At 42.4% G+C, this 19,875-nt stretch overlaps 1 protein-coding gene across 1 annotated transcript in view; it reads right to left on the reverse strand.

The window, feature by feature from the left end:
- Window positions 1-19,875, reverse strand: part of WASHC4 (WASH complex subunit 4) — a 923,504-nt gene that overhangs the window by 874,286 nt on the left and 29,343 nt on the right. The window contains exon 2 of the mRNA XM_069228973.1: window positions 15,163-15,302. Coding sequence (XP_069085074.1) covers window positions 15,163-15,302 — 140 coding nt within the window. The remainder of the gene's footprint in view (window positions 1-15,162; window positions 15,303-19,875) is intronic.

Below are 19,875 nucleotides of genomic sequence, written 5' to 3' on the forward strand. Positions count from 1 at the left end.
TTTACCTTAATAACTCGGTTGTGCCTAATTTCTTTTAATGCTCCAATGTACCTCTTGATCCCGAAGTAAATTCTGGTAGTAAATAGATACGATAAAAGTATACACAAGTATTTCAATCATTATATATTTCATAACGTATTTTAGATGTCCATGTGATCCCCAAAAAAGCTTACCAATTAACTTGTTAGCTTGAATTAATTCTAGAACCTGTCTCCACGTATTTATATCGATTCCACCTATTGTGAAAGTTAGCACCAATTAGTTACAAGTCCTGTATGATTAGATCTATCCATACTGATAGAACGCTCAGAATCCCTATTTACCTGTAGCAGTATCTGGATGTCAGCGAGTACGCTTCCGATTGATTAAACCGAATCTCTATTGTGCGTCCTATTTAAATGCCTCAGACGCTAAGTCACAATAGAAGACGGACTACCGCAAACTTAGCCGTCTCTGCTGTAAACATAAACAATGCACTTATACCTTGCGACTTCCCCTTCGTAGTTAGTGACAAAAAGATACTAAACATCAAAAACGGACTACATTAATTACAAACCAGTCTAAGACAAGCAGCCACACAAGTCCAATCATTATATCCTAATTAGAGCCAGTTCTGATCTCTATATGCTCTATATCTATGCACTTATAATTGCCGATCTCTCATTCTATAAAAATAAAATTATTTACTTACTTTTACAGATGGTTATCTCACAATAATAAACTTGTAAAGAGTTATGAAACTACATAGACTGTTTATATCAAACTTCTCTTGAATTAATCCTCCAATTTACAATAAATATGTAGTATACACTACACTTATTCCAAAATTAATATTTTACATTTTCTTAATCTTATTTAATTCAATACAAATTCACTCACTGAGACTCTGCTTATTACTTCTCACCTAGAAAGTACTCAATCTCATGATCTGTATTTAATCCTTGTTCCACCGCTCCTAACTTCATGATCCATAACGATTCCCTTCTTCTTAAGGCCAATTCTCCATTACCTCCCCGTGGGTTCTTTTCACATTGTTCAAAGCCGAAAAATGTAAAGTCTTTATGTGCCTCTTGCGCTTTACATACCATCATATGCGAGGCCATCGGGTAACGTTCATCTAGTTGCCTAATTGCCCTCCAGTGTTCCGAAATTCTCGTCTTAAGTGGGCGTATCGTGCTACCCACGTATATTTTCTCACACTTGCAAATAAGCATGTGAACTACAAATTTTGTGTTGCAATCTATGTGTGACTTTATATGTATTTTACATCCTCTTCTATCAAGAAAATCTTTCTTAGATTGCCATGCCCATTTACACATTGCACATGATCCGCATTTAAAAAAAACACGATTATGTACACTAAGCCAATTCACCTTAGTTTCCTCTGGTACATAACTTGGACTTAAAATACTTTGGAGGGTGTTCCCCCTTCTAAACGACACCTCCGGTTTCATACCTATGTATTTCTTGAGCACCTCAACTTGAGTCAGTATTGGCCAATGTTTTTTCATTATTTTCAATAGTTTCTGAGAAACATCCGTGTAGTCTAAAACAATCCTCAGTCTCCGAGCACTGTTCTTCTTGACCTCCTCATTTATTTGAGTCGTTAGTGACAGTGTCTGTGAACGGGAGGTCTTAAGAGCCTTATTGCGACATTTGACTATATTGTTATCCGAATAGCCTCTAGCTCTAAATCTATGTTCCATATCCACAATGGTATCATGAAAATCGCAATCCCTACTACAAATCCTTCTCGCTCTGATCATCTCACCCAACGGTATAGCCTCTATTTGGTGTTGAGGGTGTGAGCTTGACGCATGCAATATAGTGTTGCAGGAAGTAATTTTCCGAAAAAGTCTACTTTCTATCCTATTGTTCTCCACAAATAATTCTACATCTAAGAATTCTATTTTGGACTCACTGTACTTATATGTGAATTTGATATTCACATCATTTCCATTAAGGTAATCGCAAAAACTCTCCAACGCTTCTTTTGGTGCCTTTTCAGATAGTGTGTGTAGATTACTTTGACTGATGTTAGATTAATTTTGATCTACTTAGAGGTGTTATACTGCATGTGTGCCATTACTCTTTATTGTACTGTTAGATATCCCTTTGGGTATATCGTGGAGAGAATACTTGGAGGGTGGTTACCTGAGGTACTCTAAGCTATACATTTTGGAAGTAGGAGCGCCAATCACTCACTACCTCGCCCTCTTCTGTTGGATGATGTTTTAAGTACTTGAATCAAAATAACTATTCCATACAAAAGAACACACTCACCAAATAGGACTTCTGAAACACCTACATCTGTGTACATTATTTTTCTTTTCATGCATAAACATCTGTTTTTAAAGACTTCTGTGGTCTGCAGAAAAGTCTAATTATCCTCCACCTACTTTATTTTCTGAATCTTTTTCACTACCTTTTGATAAAAACTAAAACCTTGTTAAAAAAAAAAAAAAAAAAATGATATATATATATATATATATATATATATATATATATATATTCTGATATGTTGATGGTCATATGAATGCAATAGGTCACATCTAGTGGATCTGGGAAACAAAGAAATACTGAAATAGTAGGTGGGTCAGGTCGGGGAACAATTACTCCATTGGTCAGAGAGGGATTAGATGTGTCTTGGGGTGACCCCTCCCCCCCCCCCCCCCATCAACAGGCTGGGCAAACCTAGGAAGATGGACCCTCACCAGGTCTTCTTTAGAACACTGCTGGACTTGTGTAAGAATACCAGGAGGACTGATCCTGCTGCACTTGTCATCTGTGACCTGTAAGAAAGATTGAAAGAGGCAGACCCCATTCCACTTGAAATCAAAGGACAAAAAGGTCTTCAAGACTCATGTGGCTGATCCCCTGGATGGCTCCAACAACATAAAAAGGCCGAAAAAGACATTCTTAGGAAGAATCACAGCTGACCACTGGCAACTAGACCGGGACTGGACTTTGCTGTTGGCTTTAGTCTGACAGTCTCTAAGTGCCCCCTCCTGAGGTTCAGGGAACCTTGGACGTTTATTCCTGTGGTTCTTTGGGCATGAAAAGGAGTTACAGAACATTTTTTACATTTTTGCTTCAGATCTTCAAGGGGACTGACCAAAGAGGTATCCGACAAGTTGTTCCACTGCATCAGATTCAATTTCAGATTTGTGCTAACAAGGAGATTTTCTTCTCAGAGAAACAACAAATTGCTTTTCAGATTGGGACTTTGAAAGAGTTTCAGACTTCCAAACTTGCAGGCTCTGGTGGGGTCAATTTACTTGTTACAACCGTCCCACGCCGCATCACAGTTGGAATTAAGTCACACCTACGTTCTGGTCTACCTTAACCATCAACTCCAATTGGTGCTTTGCACTATTGGGTGCTAATTTCGCTTATTTGTTTTCGTGTCTCTGGCTCCCTAACTACAGTTCTCATTTTGCTTATAAAATTTCTCGCCATTTTTATAAAGTGGAGTGGGATTTTTATTGTCTTGCATTTTCAACTTCTTAACTGTTTTGACTTCTAAATGTTTTGCATTTTCTCTAAATTAAGACTGTTTGCTCTGTGCCATAGCTACCAGGGATTGAGTTTAGGCTGAAATCTCTGATAAATTAGGGACTTTATTACTTGTGGTGGACTACCATCCACCTCAACTAATAACCTTCTTAGAAAACGGAATTAAAATTTTCACAGCTCCACAAAGTCCTTAAACCTTTTTACCCCCATCGAAAGATCTCAACACATCCTGGCAAAGCAGCCTGCTCCTGGCACAATGCCTAGCCAACATTGGCAAAATTGCTGCTATTTAAAGACCGAGAGGCAGTCTCGCAGAGTGCAAAGCAGGCAGCCCACCTTCAGATAGACAATCACAGAATCCTTTTATTCCTAGTCTACAATCTAGCTGTTCAGCACCTCAGAACCTCATTTTTGGGAGCTAAGCAAAATACTCACTGCTATTTGAAGTCAAACTAAAGATAGTGGCATGTCGAAAACCTTTTTTTTCAAAGAACCAGAAGCAGCTTGGGAGTGGGCTGAACAATAGTGCATGGTATTGCAGGCTGATGCACTGCAAAAATGGGAACAATAAGGAAAAACCCAGACGTAGAAGATTAAAACAGAAGTCCGAGGAGCAACTAGTTTGAGCAGTAACTCCATTGCAGATAAAGCCCCAAGACAGTAAACAATCTGTGCTTGTGACGGCCTTTGTAACCCGTACCCCAAACATTATCGCCTCTATTGCATCAGACATTTTCAGTGAAGGTGAAAGCTCCTTGTCATGCATATCCATTAGTTGAACAGAGACACTGCCTAAAGCAATCGTTCAAATAGCAGATAACCTTTTGGAAGATATTCTCTATTGAACATGAAGTGGTATGACTTGGACTTAGTTGTTGGGTGTAATTATAATAACACACGGTTAGACTGTGAGTCAGCTAGCCTCACAAAAGTCCTTGGTATAGTGAATGAGAAACAAAGTTAAGTCTTGCTCACTGAATGTATTGTCATCCTTCAGAAACACTGACTCTTCCTATGCCATATATAGATATGTATGTATGTATGTATGTATGTATGTGTCTAAATGGATATAAGCTCCACAAACAAATTAAACCCAATGCACCTGATTTCTATAGCACGTCACTGTTTAAATAAGTGTGATCATGCGCTGGCTAAAGTAGACACACAAGAGAACCAGGTGGAGGTTCAAGAATAAGCCTGCTCCACTGCACACTCCTCATGAAGTTAAATGGCTCACGTTTGCTCACCCTGCAAGAGAGGTGAAGTTGCAAGCTCTAAAATGCGATGTCTAAAATCCTCAGGAAGCTCCTTTGGGACACAGATATGATGCTAATGGACCTAATATAGAAAAATGGCCAATTCAGAGTAGCACTTACCAAGTTACCACTCCTTGGGGATTAGGGACCTTTGGGTGCCCCAAACTTTGATTATTATTATAGTGGGCTACTCCAATGGGCTGGCCGCCAGCTCGCTGTCCTCTCACTAGAAGAAACATGCACTACTCAAGTCCCTTTTTAAACTGTGCCCCTACACAAATTCTTCCTGTTGGGCACGAGGACTAGGAACAGCTTACTGCAATTGTTGCGTGTACTTCCGAAATGTTACTGAAGACATTTAGAGCTCATCTGACACACAAATCCTTATGCCCCGGTTATCCCCAAATCTTAGGGATACCTCACAACAAGAAAGCTGAAGCGGGCCTTATGATGAAGAGTGTCCTGTTCCTAGAAGGTGTTCTGCTCATGTTCGAATCCCTAATTGATATACAGAGAGGCTAGATCTTAACATACAAAATCATACCCTACTGACTCCAGACATATTGGAACATCGCACGGGATGAGGCTCATATCCATAAAATAATACTTAGGGGTTGGAGACGGGACAGTTGGCTACAAAAAGCTATTTAAATTCTCACAAAAATGCCCATACACACAAATTAAGGAATAAATGGGAGACAAAAATAGGACGAATGTTCAATGCTAAAAAGTTGAACAAAGCTATAGCTTATCCGCATATGAGACCCTGCAATGCAAAATTCAATTCCATATATCTAAAGGCAAACAACATCCACAAAATGTTTCTCAAAGCCAACAATACATGCCCACGTTCAGTATCTACAGTGTGATTCAAATCACATGCTCTGGGATTCATCAAACATTGGAAACTATTGGTCAGAGATCATTGGCAAACTGGCTGAAATTACTGGACATGACAACTGACAGAATGGGAAATAAAAAAAAACTGCTTTGGATATGTGTCAATGTTCATTTTGAGCTGGTGGTTTCCGATGGGGGGAAACCCGTACTTATGGCATCTATTTTTCCACATCAGATGTTTACACAGGGCAATAGAGGAAAAGACACACATAGGAAAGACACGGGAAGAGAAAAAAAAAAATTGTAAAAACATCACAAAGGGAGAGTGAGATAAAGGGGCAGTGAATGTCTGGTAGTGGGTTAAAGACGTATGAGGTGGATTTAAGAATACCAGGCTTGGTACTTATTCATCGTGTCAATGTTTAATTGGATATGGTTTGGCCCTCTGACCAGAGCTTTGGGCACCAGCACTCTTTCTTTGACAAATTAAGTACTGGATTTGTTCAAGAGATCAAATTTGCATGCAGCAGTAGCCCAATTTTTGGATCTAGCCTTCCTGTTAGCAAAAAACACAATCACAATGAAATATAATCAACCTTACCCCAAAGTCGAACATATGGTTTAGAGTCACCCTCAAGCAGGTCAGAGATGAAAGCAAAACTATGTAATGTCTTCTCAATAGTAAAGCGTGCTAATCATCTGTGAGGGGGGTTGGTGGGTGCTTCCTGGGAGGGATTATTCAAAGAGTTGAGTCTTCAGCTTCATACAGAACTCAAGAAGCCATGAGGAGGCTCTGATGTGATGTGGAAGGTTGTTCCATGCTTTGAAAGAAATGTACGAGAATGTGCGAGCTCTGGCTCTGTTTTTGTGTATGAGGGGTACTTCTCCTAGTGAACGCCCAACTAACCATAGGTGTCTGGAAGCTTTTTGGAAGTGTACGCGGCTGCTGAGGTAGGCAGGGCCTATGTTGTGTAATACTTTGAACTGAGTGTGTGTGTATGTGACGACTTTGAAGTGTGTGTGTGTGTCCAGTGAAGTTCTTTGAGGTGTGGGGTGATGCGAGTGTGGCGAGGTAGGTAGAGGATGATGCCTGCATTGAGACTAGTGCTGTAATATACTGTGCTGGTTATCAGTGCCGGTGTGACCGTTTTCCTAGTGTTGTCTGGTAGGCACTTATCTATTTTAGTTTTTTTTAAATTTATTTAAGAGTTTTATATAGAACAAGGCCCTTTCAGGTGTCAGAGCACTGTACAAGAATAAAGAAAGGTAGTTATGATATTAGGATACAAGCGATAAACCATAGAAATATACATGGTATTGGTAATGGATCAACAGTTACAGTGGAGGACAGGAACACACAGGCACTTGTAAGTAATGGCATGGAAAAAACCCTAATGGGTGTCTGGGCGATTTGCAACATTAGTGTGTACATTGTAGGAAACAGAATATCAACTCAGATCCTACGTGGTATGCACATAGAAGTGATAAATAGAACATCAGACAAGAAAAGAAACAGTGCAATGCCTGGGATGAGGGACAGATATCATCGATGTGAAAGAAATCTGTTAGATAGTAGAAGTTTTACTTCTTTTTTGAAGATGGATGTGGAAGGGTTCGTCCTGGTCTCCAGAGGAAGAAAGTTCCAGGTTTTAAGGGCAATTCCAGAAAAGGCATGTTTATAGGTTTTCTTGTTGTCAAATGTTTGTGGCTTCAGTAGAAGGGAGCTTATGCTTTGCGATGATCTGTTTCCACTACATAGGGTCAGTTTCTGGACCAGGTAAGAAGGAGTGTTGTGATGAACAACTTTATGGGTCATACAGGCAATTTTGAGGTGGATGCTAGCCTCACAGGGTAGCCAGTTCAGTGACTGGCGGTCAGGGGTGATATGATCCCTTTTATTCAAGCCAGTGATGAGCCTTGCAGCCGCATTCAATGTATCCTTCAACAGTGCAAGTGTGATTTCCAGAAGGCCCAGAAGAGTAGCACTACCATACTCTAATTTAGATATCACAAGTGCTTGAACTGCTGTTGTGAGATCTGTCGTGGGAAGGAAAGGTTTTAGTTCACTTAATGTGTGTAGTTGATGATTAGCCCCTCTATTGGCAGCACTGATATGATTCTGCATTGAGAGGTTATTGTCCAAGATTACTCCTAAGGATTTTGCTGAGTCGATGTGTGGGGTACAGTTAAAGGCAGTGAGATGTGGGAGCCATTCTTTAATGCTAGGAGCAATATTAGGTGATGAGACCAATAAAAATGTCGTTTTTTAGTGCGTTAGGTTTGAGGTGGTTACAAATAGGTCAACGTTGAGTTTGTGTTAGATTGTTATTAAGGAGGCTGATGTGCTTTGGTGAGGCAATTTTCATGTAGAGTTGATGTGCTTGGCAGAGGCAATTTTCAAGGAGAGTTGAGTATCACCAGCATACATGTGGTACGAGATGAGGATTTCGGTCATGTACAGGTTAAACAATGTAGGAGAGATAGTAGAGCCTTGGGGGATGCCAAGCATAACTGGCTACGCATCAGATAAAGCATGATTAATTAAAAACACGTTGAGATCTGTTTTGTAGGAAAGAGGAGCACTATTTTAACATGGTACCAGAAAGATCCATCCCGCATTTTAATAAGTTCATAAGAGTCATGTTTTGACAGTGTCAAACGTAGTTGACAGGTCAAGTAGGATTACTAAGTAAGATTCATTTTGATCAAGCGAGTTTAGCGCATGGTCAACAATGTCGACCAGGGCAGTATCGGTGCTATGACCCGGCCTGAAAGTAGACTGACATTGGTTGAGGTGTTGAAATGGCTTGATGTAACTGGAGGGTTGGCATGATGGAGATAGGGTGGTAGTTGTTGCAGTCAGATTGGTAGAGTTGTTTTTATTTAAAAGATAAGAGCGACATGGCCACTTTTTACTCAGTCTGGTATGGAGCCCTGTGTAAAAAAGATATTGAAAATCCTAATCCATAAGGGAGCTGGAGGAGAATGGTCTTGTTGATGAGTTTACAGGATAGGGGATCGATAAATTGGTTGGAGTATTTCAGAGATGTCAAAAGATTAAATATGTCGCTTTCATCAAAGGTTTTATAACTGGACCAAGCAATATTGTTTTTTGGTTTGTGATAAGGGCTCTTAGAGCATCCTTCCTGAGCATTCTGGAGATCAGTGATGATTACCTTGATTTTTCTCAGCAAACATTTCACAATTAGGTAAGGTTTTGTTGCCGGAGAAGAGGGGATTGTTTTTCCAATTTGCTTAGTTTTTGACAATTTCATACAGTTTTTTTGGTCAATTTACTGCTTTATCTAGCTATTGTCGAGAAAATACTGCTTTGGAATTTCTAATGTGCCTATTGTAGGCGCTCTGTCTCCGTCACAGAAGTTTGAAGCTTGTATGAGAGGGGCACGTCTCCATGCTCTTTCGGCAAGTCTGAGGCAGTAGTTCTGCCTTACGGTTACAACTAAACCAAGGGTTGAATCTTTTGATGGGGGCTCTCTTTAGGTGTTTGGGGGCAATGGTTTCCATGATATTTTATATGGATTTGATGTAATGATTGGTGAGGTCTCGTTTGTCATACATGTTGGAGGGTAGGGGACAGGCTACAGTTACTAATATCTGAAAGCCTGTCTGGGTTGATGTTACAGGTATCTCTGACCCAATTTTTGGCTTTCAAAGGTTGACACCTATGAATAACTGTCCTTTCAGATAGGAGGATGCAATCATGTTCAGTCCAGTCACATGGTAGGATAGATTACATTTGTATTGTTTTCTCCTTTGCTTGTGATTAAGTCTAAAGTGGCCCCTTTGTAATTGGTAGGGCTGCTGCAGGTTTGGGTTAGGGTGAGGTCAAGGAGAAATTATTTACAACTATTCACAAGAGGATGGTTAGTGTTGTCCCAATCAATGTTGAAGTTGCCAAGAAAAATCTGGTTGTTCTGTTCTCCATTACTGGAGGAGATGATCTCCATGATCTGATAAATGAATGTGTGGTCATCTCCATAAGGGTGGTAAATCCTGTGTAGGAAGCACATTGAGTTGTCTTTGGTGGCGATGTTGATCCCAAGATATTCGCAGGAGGGAAGTGATAGGCTGTTTGTTTTATAGATAGATTGGACCTGTAGATACATGAGGCCTGAACAGTTTAGTCTGAATGTGTCATGACCAGGACGGACTAGTATGTCTAGAACTGGGGATGAGGATTTGTTCAGTCAATTTTCAGTGACTAAGGTCAGCTATAGCAGTAACGTGTTTCACAGCAACAATTGAGTAACTTGCATTTAAGGAATGTTTTGGTAATATTGGTGGAAGTATGTGAGATGGGTATTTGTTTAAGGTTCATTTGGTTAATGTACTAGATCTAGGGTGGGATTCACTGAGAGGGTGTGTATGATAATAGTCCAACATTTGTCAGCAGATGTAACATGGTCAGTCTGAGCAGGGTTATATGTGGGGAGGAAGGAGAGGATATCATTATCCAATAACACCCTGACTAGCCTATTGGGTTGGGAGGAATGGTCTGGATTTGGTTTGCACCTACAATTAGGTTGGGGTGGGAGGGAATAGGACAGGCACACCCAGGTCAATAAAAATGAATCAATCAGCAGTAACTCAGTAAAAGACTTGCTCACCAGAAGTTGTGTCTGAGGGGTTAGTCTATAAAGTCCCCCTGGGCGAGAAAGAAGGTCAGGGCCAAGTGGCAAGGGACAGTCTGCGCCATTCCAGAACAAAGACACAAACCTCATAGGGTGCAACAATCACCCAGAAGACAAAGTGTAGCAGGACCCGTGTTGCGCCGAGCACAAGCAGATATAGTCAGTGCAGGGGAAGCTGTGTGTCAGGGGCAGGCTCAGTGGGATTGGCAGAGTTGCATCAAAGTCTGTGTTGGAGGGGCTTGATAGTGTGCAAGGGCCAGTAAGCAAAGAACACTCAAAGATCTGCCTTGAGGTCGTAGCATGGTACAGCGCTGCTTCCCTGTGTGGAATGGCAAAGGGTCTTGCGAGGTAGGGGGTGTCGGGTGAGAAACAGACCACAAGGATATGGCAGCCATTTACCGCTATCTAGCCACAGGTACAGTTCAGGTGTTAGGAAGCCATGGCCGGGAAGTCGCTTGTCATGGAGAATGTAGTCCCACAGTGGGGAACAAGCAGCACTGACCGAGAAATCCAGCAAGGGTCTTGTAGGGAGCAGCTGCCGGTCCGGGGCTCCAGAGGGGTAGAAGGACTTCCAGGATGCAGCCGTCAGTCAGGGGCTCCAGGGAGGCAAAAGGACTTCCCAGTCCCAAACAGATCTCGCACCAGAGGGTGAACATGGGGGTCTTGATCCTGGGGGGGTGGAGGGAGGCAAAAATAAATTAAAAAAACAAACAGAGACCAGCAAGTGCTCAACACCAGCCCCTGAGGACAGGCAGGGCAAAACGCAGCAGAGCACTGTGTCGGACCGAGGTGGGTGGGAGATGTCAGGCCTCAGCACTTACCACCCTTCTGCGCAGTCCTGGGCAATATGGAAGATTTCGGCATTGAACACTGACCCCAGTACCTCTGGCAGCCCGGCTGGAGAGCAGGGGGATGCGGGGTGGAAAAAGAGCACCGATAGAGGATCACAATTGTAGTAAGCAAGAGACTCCTTACTCAGCCCACTGGGAATCTGAATCAGGATGCCCTTATCTAGATTGCCAGGAACCCTCAAGGATGTTGAGAGGCTGAATGTTCAAAATCAGGTATAGATCCAGACCAAATGCGTTAGAGGTGCTGCTGGTGGGGTTACAAGGGAGGTAAGGTACATATGGCAGGCTTAACAGGGATATACACCAGAAAACGTGATACCAAGCCTGGGAGCCTCAGAGGATCGACCTTGCAGTGGACATCTTGGCTGCAATGCACTTGAAGATTTTTTGCAACATCCTCAGGATTTGGAAACAGGTGGAGGTCACCAACTTTACTAAGGCTGTCATATTGAGCTTGTTGTCTAGGATGATATCTGCCGAGATCTGCTAGCCACCACATAGAATCCCAAGCAGGTGTTTTCCTATCAAAGAGCACTACTTCAGTGTTGCCTGAGTTGAGCTTGAGGCAGATGGATCTCATTCATGTGGCTACTGAATCATGTAGGTGGCAAACTTGTTTTTTGTCATGGGGCTCTTGTTTGACAGGAAGAGAGTTACATGGGTGTCATCCGGATAGGACAGTATGTTAATGTTGACAGTATGTTGATGCTGTGTGATGTGATGAAGTTGCCAAGTGAGGTCATATAGATGTTAAACAGGGGCAGACAGAGATGATCCTTGCTTTGGGTACTCCATAGATGAGGTTATTGGCTTCCAACATGTAGGGTGGCATTCTGGAGGAAGAAGCAGATTTCATTGCGGCAGGTCCTTGGATGCCTGTTTTATGTAGTCTTCTGCTCAGGGTAGTGTGGGAGACTGTGCTGAATGCCACTGAGAGATCAGGCAGGATGAAGGCTGCTGTTTCTCCTCGTTCGAGGCTCACCTTGGTGTCATCTGTTGCAGCAATGTAGGCGGTCTTGGTGCTGTGACTGGGTCTAAAACCTGACTGTGTGGTGTTTAGGAGTTGGTGTGCATACAAGGTAGCGGGCGAGTTGCTTGTTGATGGATTTCTCCATGACCTTAGCTGAGTAGGGTATTAGGGAAATCGGGTACTAGTTTGCCATCTGGGCGGGGTCTCACATCATTTTTTGTTTTTTGTTTCTTATATGTGTGTTGAATGCTGTGCGTTTCCAGGCCTCTAGGAAAATTGCAGTGGTTATGGAGGTGTTCACGATGTGGGTGAGTACTCTGCTTATTGGGGAGGTATCCATGTTGTGGATGTGGTGGGGAAGGGGGTCTGTTGGTGCCCCGGAGTGGATGGTCTCCATGATGTTGGCTGCCTCTTCCATACTGATTGCTTCCCATGTAGACAGGGTCTTTTCAAGGTTAATAGTGGGTAGGGTGGAGGTGAGGCTGTAGGGGTTTGGTTGAGGAGCGAAATTGTTGTAGACATCTTTTGTTAGCCACAAGAACAATCTGAAAGGTTACTGCATTGTTTCTGCGAGGGGATGATGCCGTTAGTGGCAGAGGTTGATGTGGAGAAGTCCGACGATAGCGAAGATTTCTTCATAGCTATTGGAGCGGTTATCTATTCTCCCCACTAGGGTTCTCTTCTTGATTTCTCGGATCTGCTGGTGGCAGTGTCTGAGTGTGGCTTTATACGGTTCCTTGTGCATTTCTATGTGGTTCTTTCTCCATCTTTTTCTAGTTTCTTGCAGTGTTCTTTGGTGGAGTTCTTCGGTGTACCAGCTCATCTGCTTCTGGGTTCTCTTTTGGCTGTTGTATTTACAGGGTGCCAGGGAACTTGTGCATTCTGTGATGGACTCGTCAAGCTGTTTGATGTTTAGGTCATCAGTGGGGTTGGGCTGGTTCATGCGCAGGGTGTGAGACCAGTTAGGTTCTGAGACGCTGCTCCAGTTGTGTCTGGCCAGCCTGGTAGTAGTGGGATTTGTGTTGTGAGGCATGACGATTTTGAAGTGGACGATGGTGTGATCGGTCCAGGTGAGAGACGTTGTTGCGGTGATTCAGATGCCGTTGAAAAAGGTGAGGCCAAAGTTCAGTGTGTGTTTGACTGACAACAAGTTGAGTCAGTGTGAGGTTTCCTAGGCTTTTGAGGAGTGCGATAGAGTTAGGGTTGTTTCAGTTTTCTAGGTAGAAGCTCAGGTCTCCTAGCAGGATGTATGTTTTTGAGTATATGGTGGTGGCAAAATCTGCAGCTTTGTTGGTGAAAGTGGTTCATGTTCCAGGAGGTCGGTAGACGAGGGCTCCGTTCAAGAAGTAGGTTGCTGAGATTCACAGTTTGAAATGTAGGTATACTCCATGAAGAGTGCTATGTTCTCTGTGACAGTAGTACAAATGACTGCTTCTTTGAAGATTATTGTGACTCCTCCTACTGGTTTGTGCGGATGATCCTGTCTTGCAATCTTGTATCCTAACAGGATGGCAGTGGCAGATGCTGACTCGGCGGTGAGCAGCGGTCCAGGGCATCATTGTTGAGTGAGCAAGTGCTGAGGAGAATGCATGATAGTTTATCTCAGGGTGTGCAGGTGTTTGCACACAAAGCAACAGTGGTTGCTTATGTGTTGTGTGGTGAGGCAGCAGCAGGTGGATCGGTGTCCTGGGTTGAGTGACCGGAGGGAAGCTGCAGAGTAACAAAGTGGGCAGATGGACTAGGGTAAGTGGTGCTGGGTGTGGTCCAGGCAAGCTTTGCGGCACCTGCTCTCCCCCACCTCCCCCACCCCATCTCTCACTGCAGCGGCCATCAAGTAGATCCTGGGAGTGGGGAGGAGCACAGAAGACAGCGGGTGAGGCTTAGCGGGAGCATGAAAGGAGCAGGAAGACACAGGGAAGGAGCAGGGGGGAGATGGGACGGAGCAGGGGGAGATGGGAGTGGGAGGCAGGAAATGGAGCATGGGAATGAAGCACCAAGATATGGTAAAATGCCAAGGGTGAAAGAGAAAATGGCACAAAACAAAAAGGGGTAAAGAGTTAAAAAGGCAAAAAAGTGAAAAATGCAACAACAACAAAAAAAACTACGGCAAGAGCAAAGACTGAGAGACAAAAGAGAAAAGAGTGAATGGCGAAAGAGCAAACAGAGGGGCAGAAAACCAGAGTGAAAATGCCTAAAGAGCTAAGGGTGAAAAGAGCAAAAAGACACAAAGGCAAAAGGGGCACAAGTGAAAAAGACTGAAAAAGTCACAAAAGTGAAAAAGCAAGATGTGAAAGTCAAAAACCACGAAGAACAAAGAGTGAAAAGCAAAAAGAGATAAAAGGGCAAGAGGCATAAGGCACAAAGGTACGAGGCAGTTACTGGGAGAAGATGCAGAAGGCTCAGGTGCAGGAGTCAGGTCCGCAAGGACCTTGACTGGTGGAAGGACTTGTCCAGGTAAGTTCAGGGAGGACAGGGCCTGGGTACCTGCTTAAAACACTGCACCAGGAAATAGCCATAAGCTTAAGGGAATGCCCAAAAGCTAATGATTGTTTCAGGGCATTTAACAAATCATCAAAACACAGTCAACCACCATGACATCTTTTTGCTAACATCTGTTGACTTACAAGAGCTAAGAAACTATTGTTTTCCTCCTGGATACAAACCCCCGATACTCTGTTATTGGTTGCTCATTCATTAAACACTTGCGTACACAACAACACCGTTGGCTTTTCATTATCACCCCCAAAAATGACTATGGGTTTCCTCATCTCCTCTGAATGGACACAGCTGAGGGATCTTCTATTTTAAGGTCAACCAGCTGGAATTGGTTATTCATGCAGACTCACGATTTATTATTCTGAACTACTTTTCTGCATTGTCTTGTATTCTGTTCCAAGTTTGTTTCTTTCCCCTAAAAGCTTGTGTAGCTTGTATCTACAGCATGGTTATAATTAAGAGACACTAAAACCATTTTGAAGGCTATTACACCACTGTGACATGTTAAATCCTTAATATGTTTTGAATAATGAACCAATTGCACAACTGTGCATGAATATGTAAACTGTATTCAAACAAACCTTCAAAGCAATTGGGTCAAGACTGAAATCCCAAACATCCCCGATGGAATCATCCAGGGCATTTTCAATTCTTCTTAGTTGAGAAGTGTATTCCTCAAGAAATTTTCCATATTGCTTAAGCTGAACTTCCGCATGGATTTCTAAAAACAGAACATATTTTAAATAACAGTTTTCGATCAAATGCAACTTCTAAAATGAATGCTGTATGCTTTCTTTCAACAACATGAAAATAATGGCATGTGTGATTAATGTTGCACGCTGGAGATTTCCAAGGAACATCAGAAACTGCATTTCTGTTCGAGACAGATATAGTCCAAAAAATATCCTGCCACTTTGGGTATACAAATCATACTCATACTCTTCAAGAATGCAAATATTAACTACAAGAATGTATATTCATTTTACTTTTAATAAGTACACAATATCCCTCAATTATGAAATGTGTTTGTCAGGTGTCAAACAGTCGTATGTGGTCTGTTTATGAAACCTGCTCAGCAATGACAAATTCTCCATATTTCCAACCTCTACAGATATGTTTTTAACAAGCAAATGTAGATACATAACCAGGTTTAAATGTAAATGTTAACTATCAAAATTAGAAAAAGAAGCTCATACTTATTTGTTCTATTCATACGATTCTCAATATAATGCCTTTACTTTCAACAAGTAGGCTGAGTAAGGCAAGGCCCTTTGTTTCAAAGGGAAGGTCCATAAGTTGCGACCATGTACTCACGCCCAGTTAGAGGTATCTCTTGTGTAATTTTATTCTTTTCATGCTTCTGCGCACAAAATGATCATGAACCTACAGTGCGGAGCCCTTTTTAAATTAGTGACATGGAGGCCCAGAGCTGTCATGGTTGCCTGGAGAAGCACTCTTTTGCAAGTGTGATGGTCATCAGCTTCTCGGATGGCTTGAGACTGGTAGTGGTGGCAGTCTCTAATTGACAGTAGTGGAACAGTTTTTTTCAATGTGTCTTTTACCTTTTTAAATAACAATTTAATTAGGCGAGCATACAGGATATAGGGCGCAATAGACAGTGGACATTTTGTAAGTGTTAAGTCGGCCCTGTGTCATGACTTCTCTTTTGTTCCCCCTGAGGAGTCACTCCCAAAGGATCGATAGGTGCAAGGTGCACAGGCTGCCTTTCTGTTTGGGGTGTCTGGAAACCATTCCCTTCTACCTGCCATCACCTGAAGGCAAATAGGGTGGCTTGATAAAGGAAGGGCATACAAAGTGTCCACTCCAGCCTGATCAGGTTTACCTTTGCAGAAGAGAAATACATACTTAATAACATTCTGCTGCCAAAAAGAGGTAGGAATTTTCAAAATTACTTGTCATCACAAAGACATCAAATTAACTGACATCACATGACCACTGACCCGATTATAAAACCACAATTGCATTACATATAATGTAACCCACCCAAGAGTAAATAACTTTGTGGAACCTGATCTCTGTGATTTTCTGAAAAATGGAAGGAGCTGGCCACTGGCTTTTTTCTAAAGCCACAGCAACACCGGCAATACTAAAGCATTCCGCACAAGCACTATTATTATTAACAGTGCACTGACGTCTCAAAACTATCCATGACCGTGTCAGGACAGCCCTGGCGAGTTCACTGTCCCTATCAGAAACTCTACCTTGTTCTCATTATATTTGAATGACGAGGTCCATTTTTTGTCAGCATGTCCCAACGACACTCCGTCTATTGTCGGCCTAAGAACACCCACATTACTCTTTGCCGACGACTTTATTAGTTTCACAGATGCCATGTGGACTCCATCATCTGTTAAATCTATTAGTTGAATTTGGTTCCTTAAACAGATTGGTAGTCAATTCTTCTAAAACAAAGTATGTGTCCATAAACCAGCACAAGTCGTTCAGAGGAAAGTTATTTTGGGAGGTTGCTAAACTGAGAGGGTAGATGCATTTGACTAGCTTGGAATAAGACTGTCCCCTAAACTTTCATGGAAAACCTCACATCGATAAAGCCTCAGTTAAACACAAATTGTGAGTGCCATTTTAAAAGAACATAGTGGATCACCAACCAAAAAATAACGCCAGCAATTTAACTCTATGATGCAAAGACAGTGGGTACGGCCTTATATGGGTCTAAGCTCTGAGGCTTTTAAAACATTGTTGATCTATCTAAAATTGAAACTAATTTCCTGAGAAACCTAGCTATGCTACCAGTCAGTACCCCGTTACATCTGAAGAACTTTGATACGGGGAGGAGGACAATTTTGAACAAGACAATAATCAGACCTCTTTTGTTCTGGAGGAGGTTGAAAACTACACTGGAAGTTGCCCCTTATGCCAAGGCTCTTCAAGAGCTTATGGAATGGGACAGATTCCACAAAACCAACTGACTCAACAACATCAAGAAACTATTGAGACTTCTGGGGCTACTCAATTTGTCCAACTTTTTGCCCGGCTGTCCATCTCCCCCCAAAGAAACAATCAAAGATCTTTTTTGGTCTTGGGCAGCCCAGAACAACAGTAACACCTCTAATAGGGATACAATTACTGATGAATTTACTATGTGTAGGACTCCTATTGCCTTCAAACCTCATCTGTATTTTATTTTAAATCCCAATGACAGGAAGCTTTATATCCAGTTTAGGTTTGGTACTCTGCCACTTAACACATTCCTGGCCAAATGGTTATCCTTCTCTGCACCCCTCTTAACATATCCTGCTTATAATGCTCCAAACGAATCTGTAGCACATGTTCTGTTCGCTTGTCACGCCTACGCCTGTCAGAGACTGTCTTGGATTAAACCACTTTGTTTGCAGATAAGCACCACAATACATGTTGAGTTTGGTCCTTAAGAAGCAAAGTAATGGCATCAAATCTCTCAAGTTCTACCACCTGCCTATAGCCTTGAAGGAAGGAACTGGCACTGTACAATGCATTCATGCATCCACCTGTATTAGACTGACATCTATCCTCAGTTCACACTGCGGGACCCTCGAGGTTGTTGTAGGAAGAGTATGTACCTAATTTTCTGTCAGTTACTTATCTGGGTTTTTTTTCTTAGTCACGCTTTTGCCTGGACTAATTTGTAATCGAGCATATTGGTTGTTTTACTCTGCACTTCAATATACCGTCTTTGCAATGTTCTTGAAGCTTGACCTCCTTTTATCATGTTATTTTTAATCTCAAGAAAACACATGGCACAGTTAACACAAGCCGCATTGCTGGTTATTTTTGCCATTGATTGTTCTTTATTTATGTGATCAACGACAACTCCTGCTTAGGGCCTGCAGATCTTTTTATCTTCTGTGTCTTGACTTGTGATAAATGTATGCTCTTATATGATGTTCTACGGCTTTGTGAACGCACAGTGCTGGCTTTGCATTTTTAATGTATTCTAACTTGTTGTGTGGTAACTCTTATGGCATGTCGCTGAGTGAAGTTTGACATAATTACTGAAATCTTTAGGTAATAATACATGCAACTGGCTATTTTAGCCTAAACCTAACAGGCAAAACCATATCTATGTATAGATCATTTTTGACAGAGGTTCATTTTTGTAAACAATAATTATCCTGCTGTGATTGAATAATGCTAACACAGAATAATATATTTGAAATAGCACCTTACAATTTTTTATAAATAGCAACCTTAGATTATGGGTGGTCCACAAGCTGAATGCTTCTTCAAAACCACACTCATAGCTTAATCCAGTATGTTGTGTTCCCCAGCAGGAAGAAACCATTCAGTGTCACATATATTGTACACAGTTAGTAACTGCTCTTCCTGTCCCCACCCAGAATTCACACCTACCTCCCATGTGCTGCCACTCACTCCACTCCTAGGCTTACAAACTACTGTCAAATGTCCTGCAGAGAAATACATATGGTTTTTACTTCCTGAGAAAACAAACAACTCAAGAACAAAGCAATGGTGTTCCGCCAGCAGGAAGACCCCGAACACACATTACTCCAATGTGTGTGGTTGATCTTATGAGATCAGTAGGCAAAGACAGGACAGCATTTTGTTTACTTAGTACAGCATCATATACATTTTATTCTAGAAAAAATATATTAACATTTGTGACGCAGCCCGTTTTGGGTCAAGCAGCTTGTGTTAGACTGTACCCAGAAATAATGCTTAAAGCTCAACTTCCAAAGCCTTGGTCGTCTTATGACGCGAAGCTCTGTGGGGCATGGCAGGCAGTAAAGCAGTGAGCAGCATGCAAACTGTCACACTCAATCCAACAAACTTCCAGGATCAGACCCCCTGGCCGTGCCATGTATGAGAAAGGCCAACAGGTGAGGGTGAGTTGGAGAGAATTCCTCAATGCCACATCCGTCACCTCTTGTCTAGACTCACATCTTCGTGCTCTGGGACATCAAGCCGATGGGCTAGAGGTGAGCAAGGTAGGGAAGCTTGTGCCACGATTGCCTTTCAGCCTTCTCTCCCCAAAGCACATGCATCTGACACCTTCCTCTCCTTGTCTGCCCCGATGCCTGAGCGATTCACGAGCTGAGGGTTCTCCAGTGGACACTCCTGTGGATAAATTCACTGGAGTACCTCTGGCGCGTCCCAGAATCCGAGCACATGGATAGGGAAGAGAAAAGGGGTGGGGGTGGGAGGGACGACCTACGCAGGCCTTCGGTCTCATTCAGGGGAGAGGGTAGGACCATAAGGCTAAGGGCTCTAGACTTAGTATAGATCGCACACACACCACCTTGCATTACAAAACA

The sequence above is a fragment of the Pleurodeles waltl genome, chromosome 4_1 (genome assembly GCF_031143425.1).
Source record: "Pleurodeles waltl isolate 20211129_DDA chromosome 4_1, aPleWal1.hap1.20221129, whole genome shotgun sequence".
NCBI lineage: Eukaryota > Metazoa > Chordata > Amphibia > Caudata > Salamandridae > Pleurodeles > Pleurodeles waltl.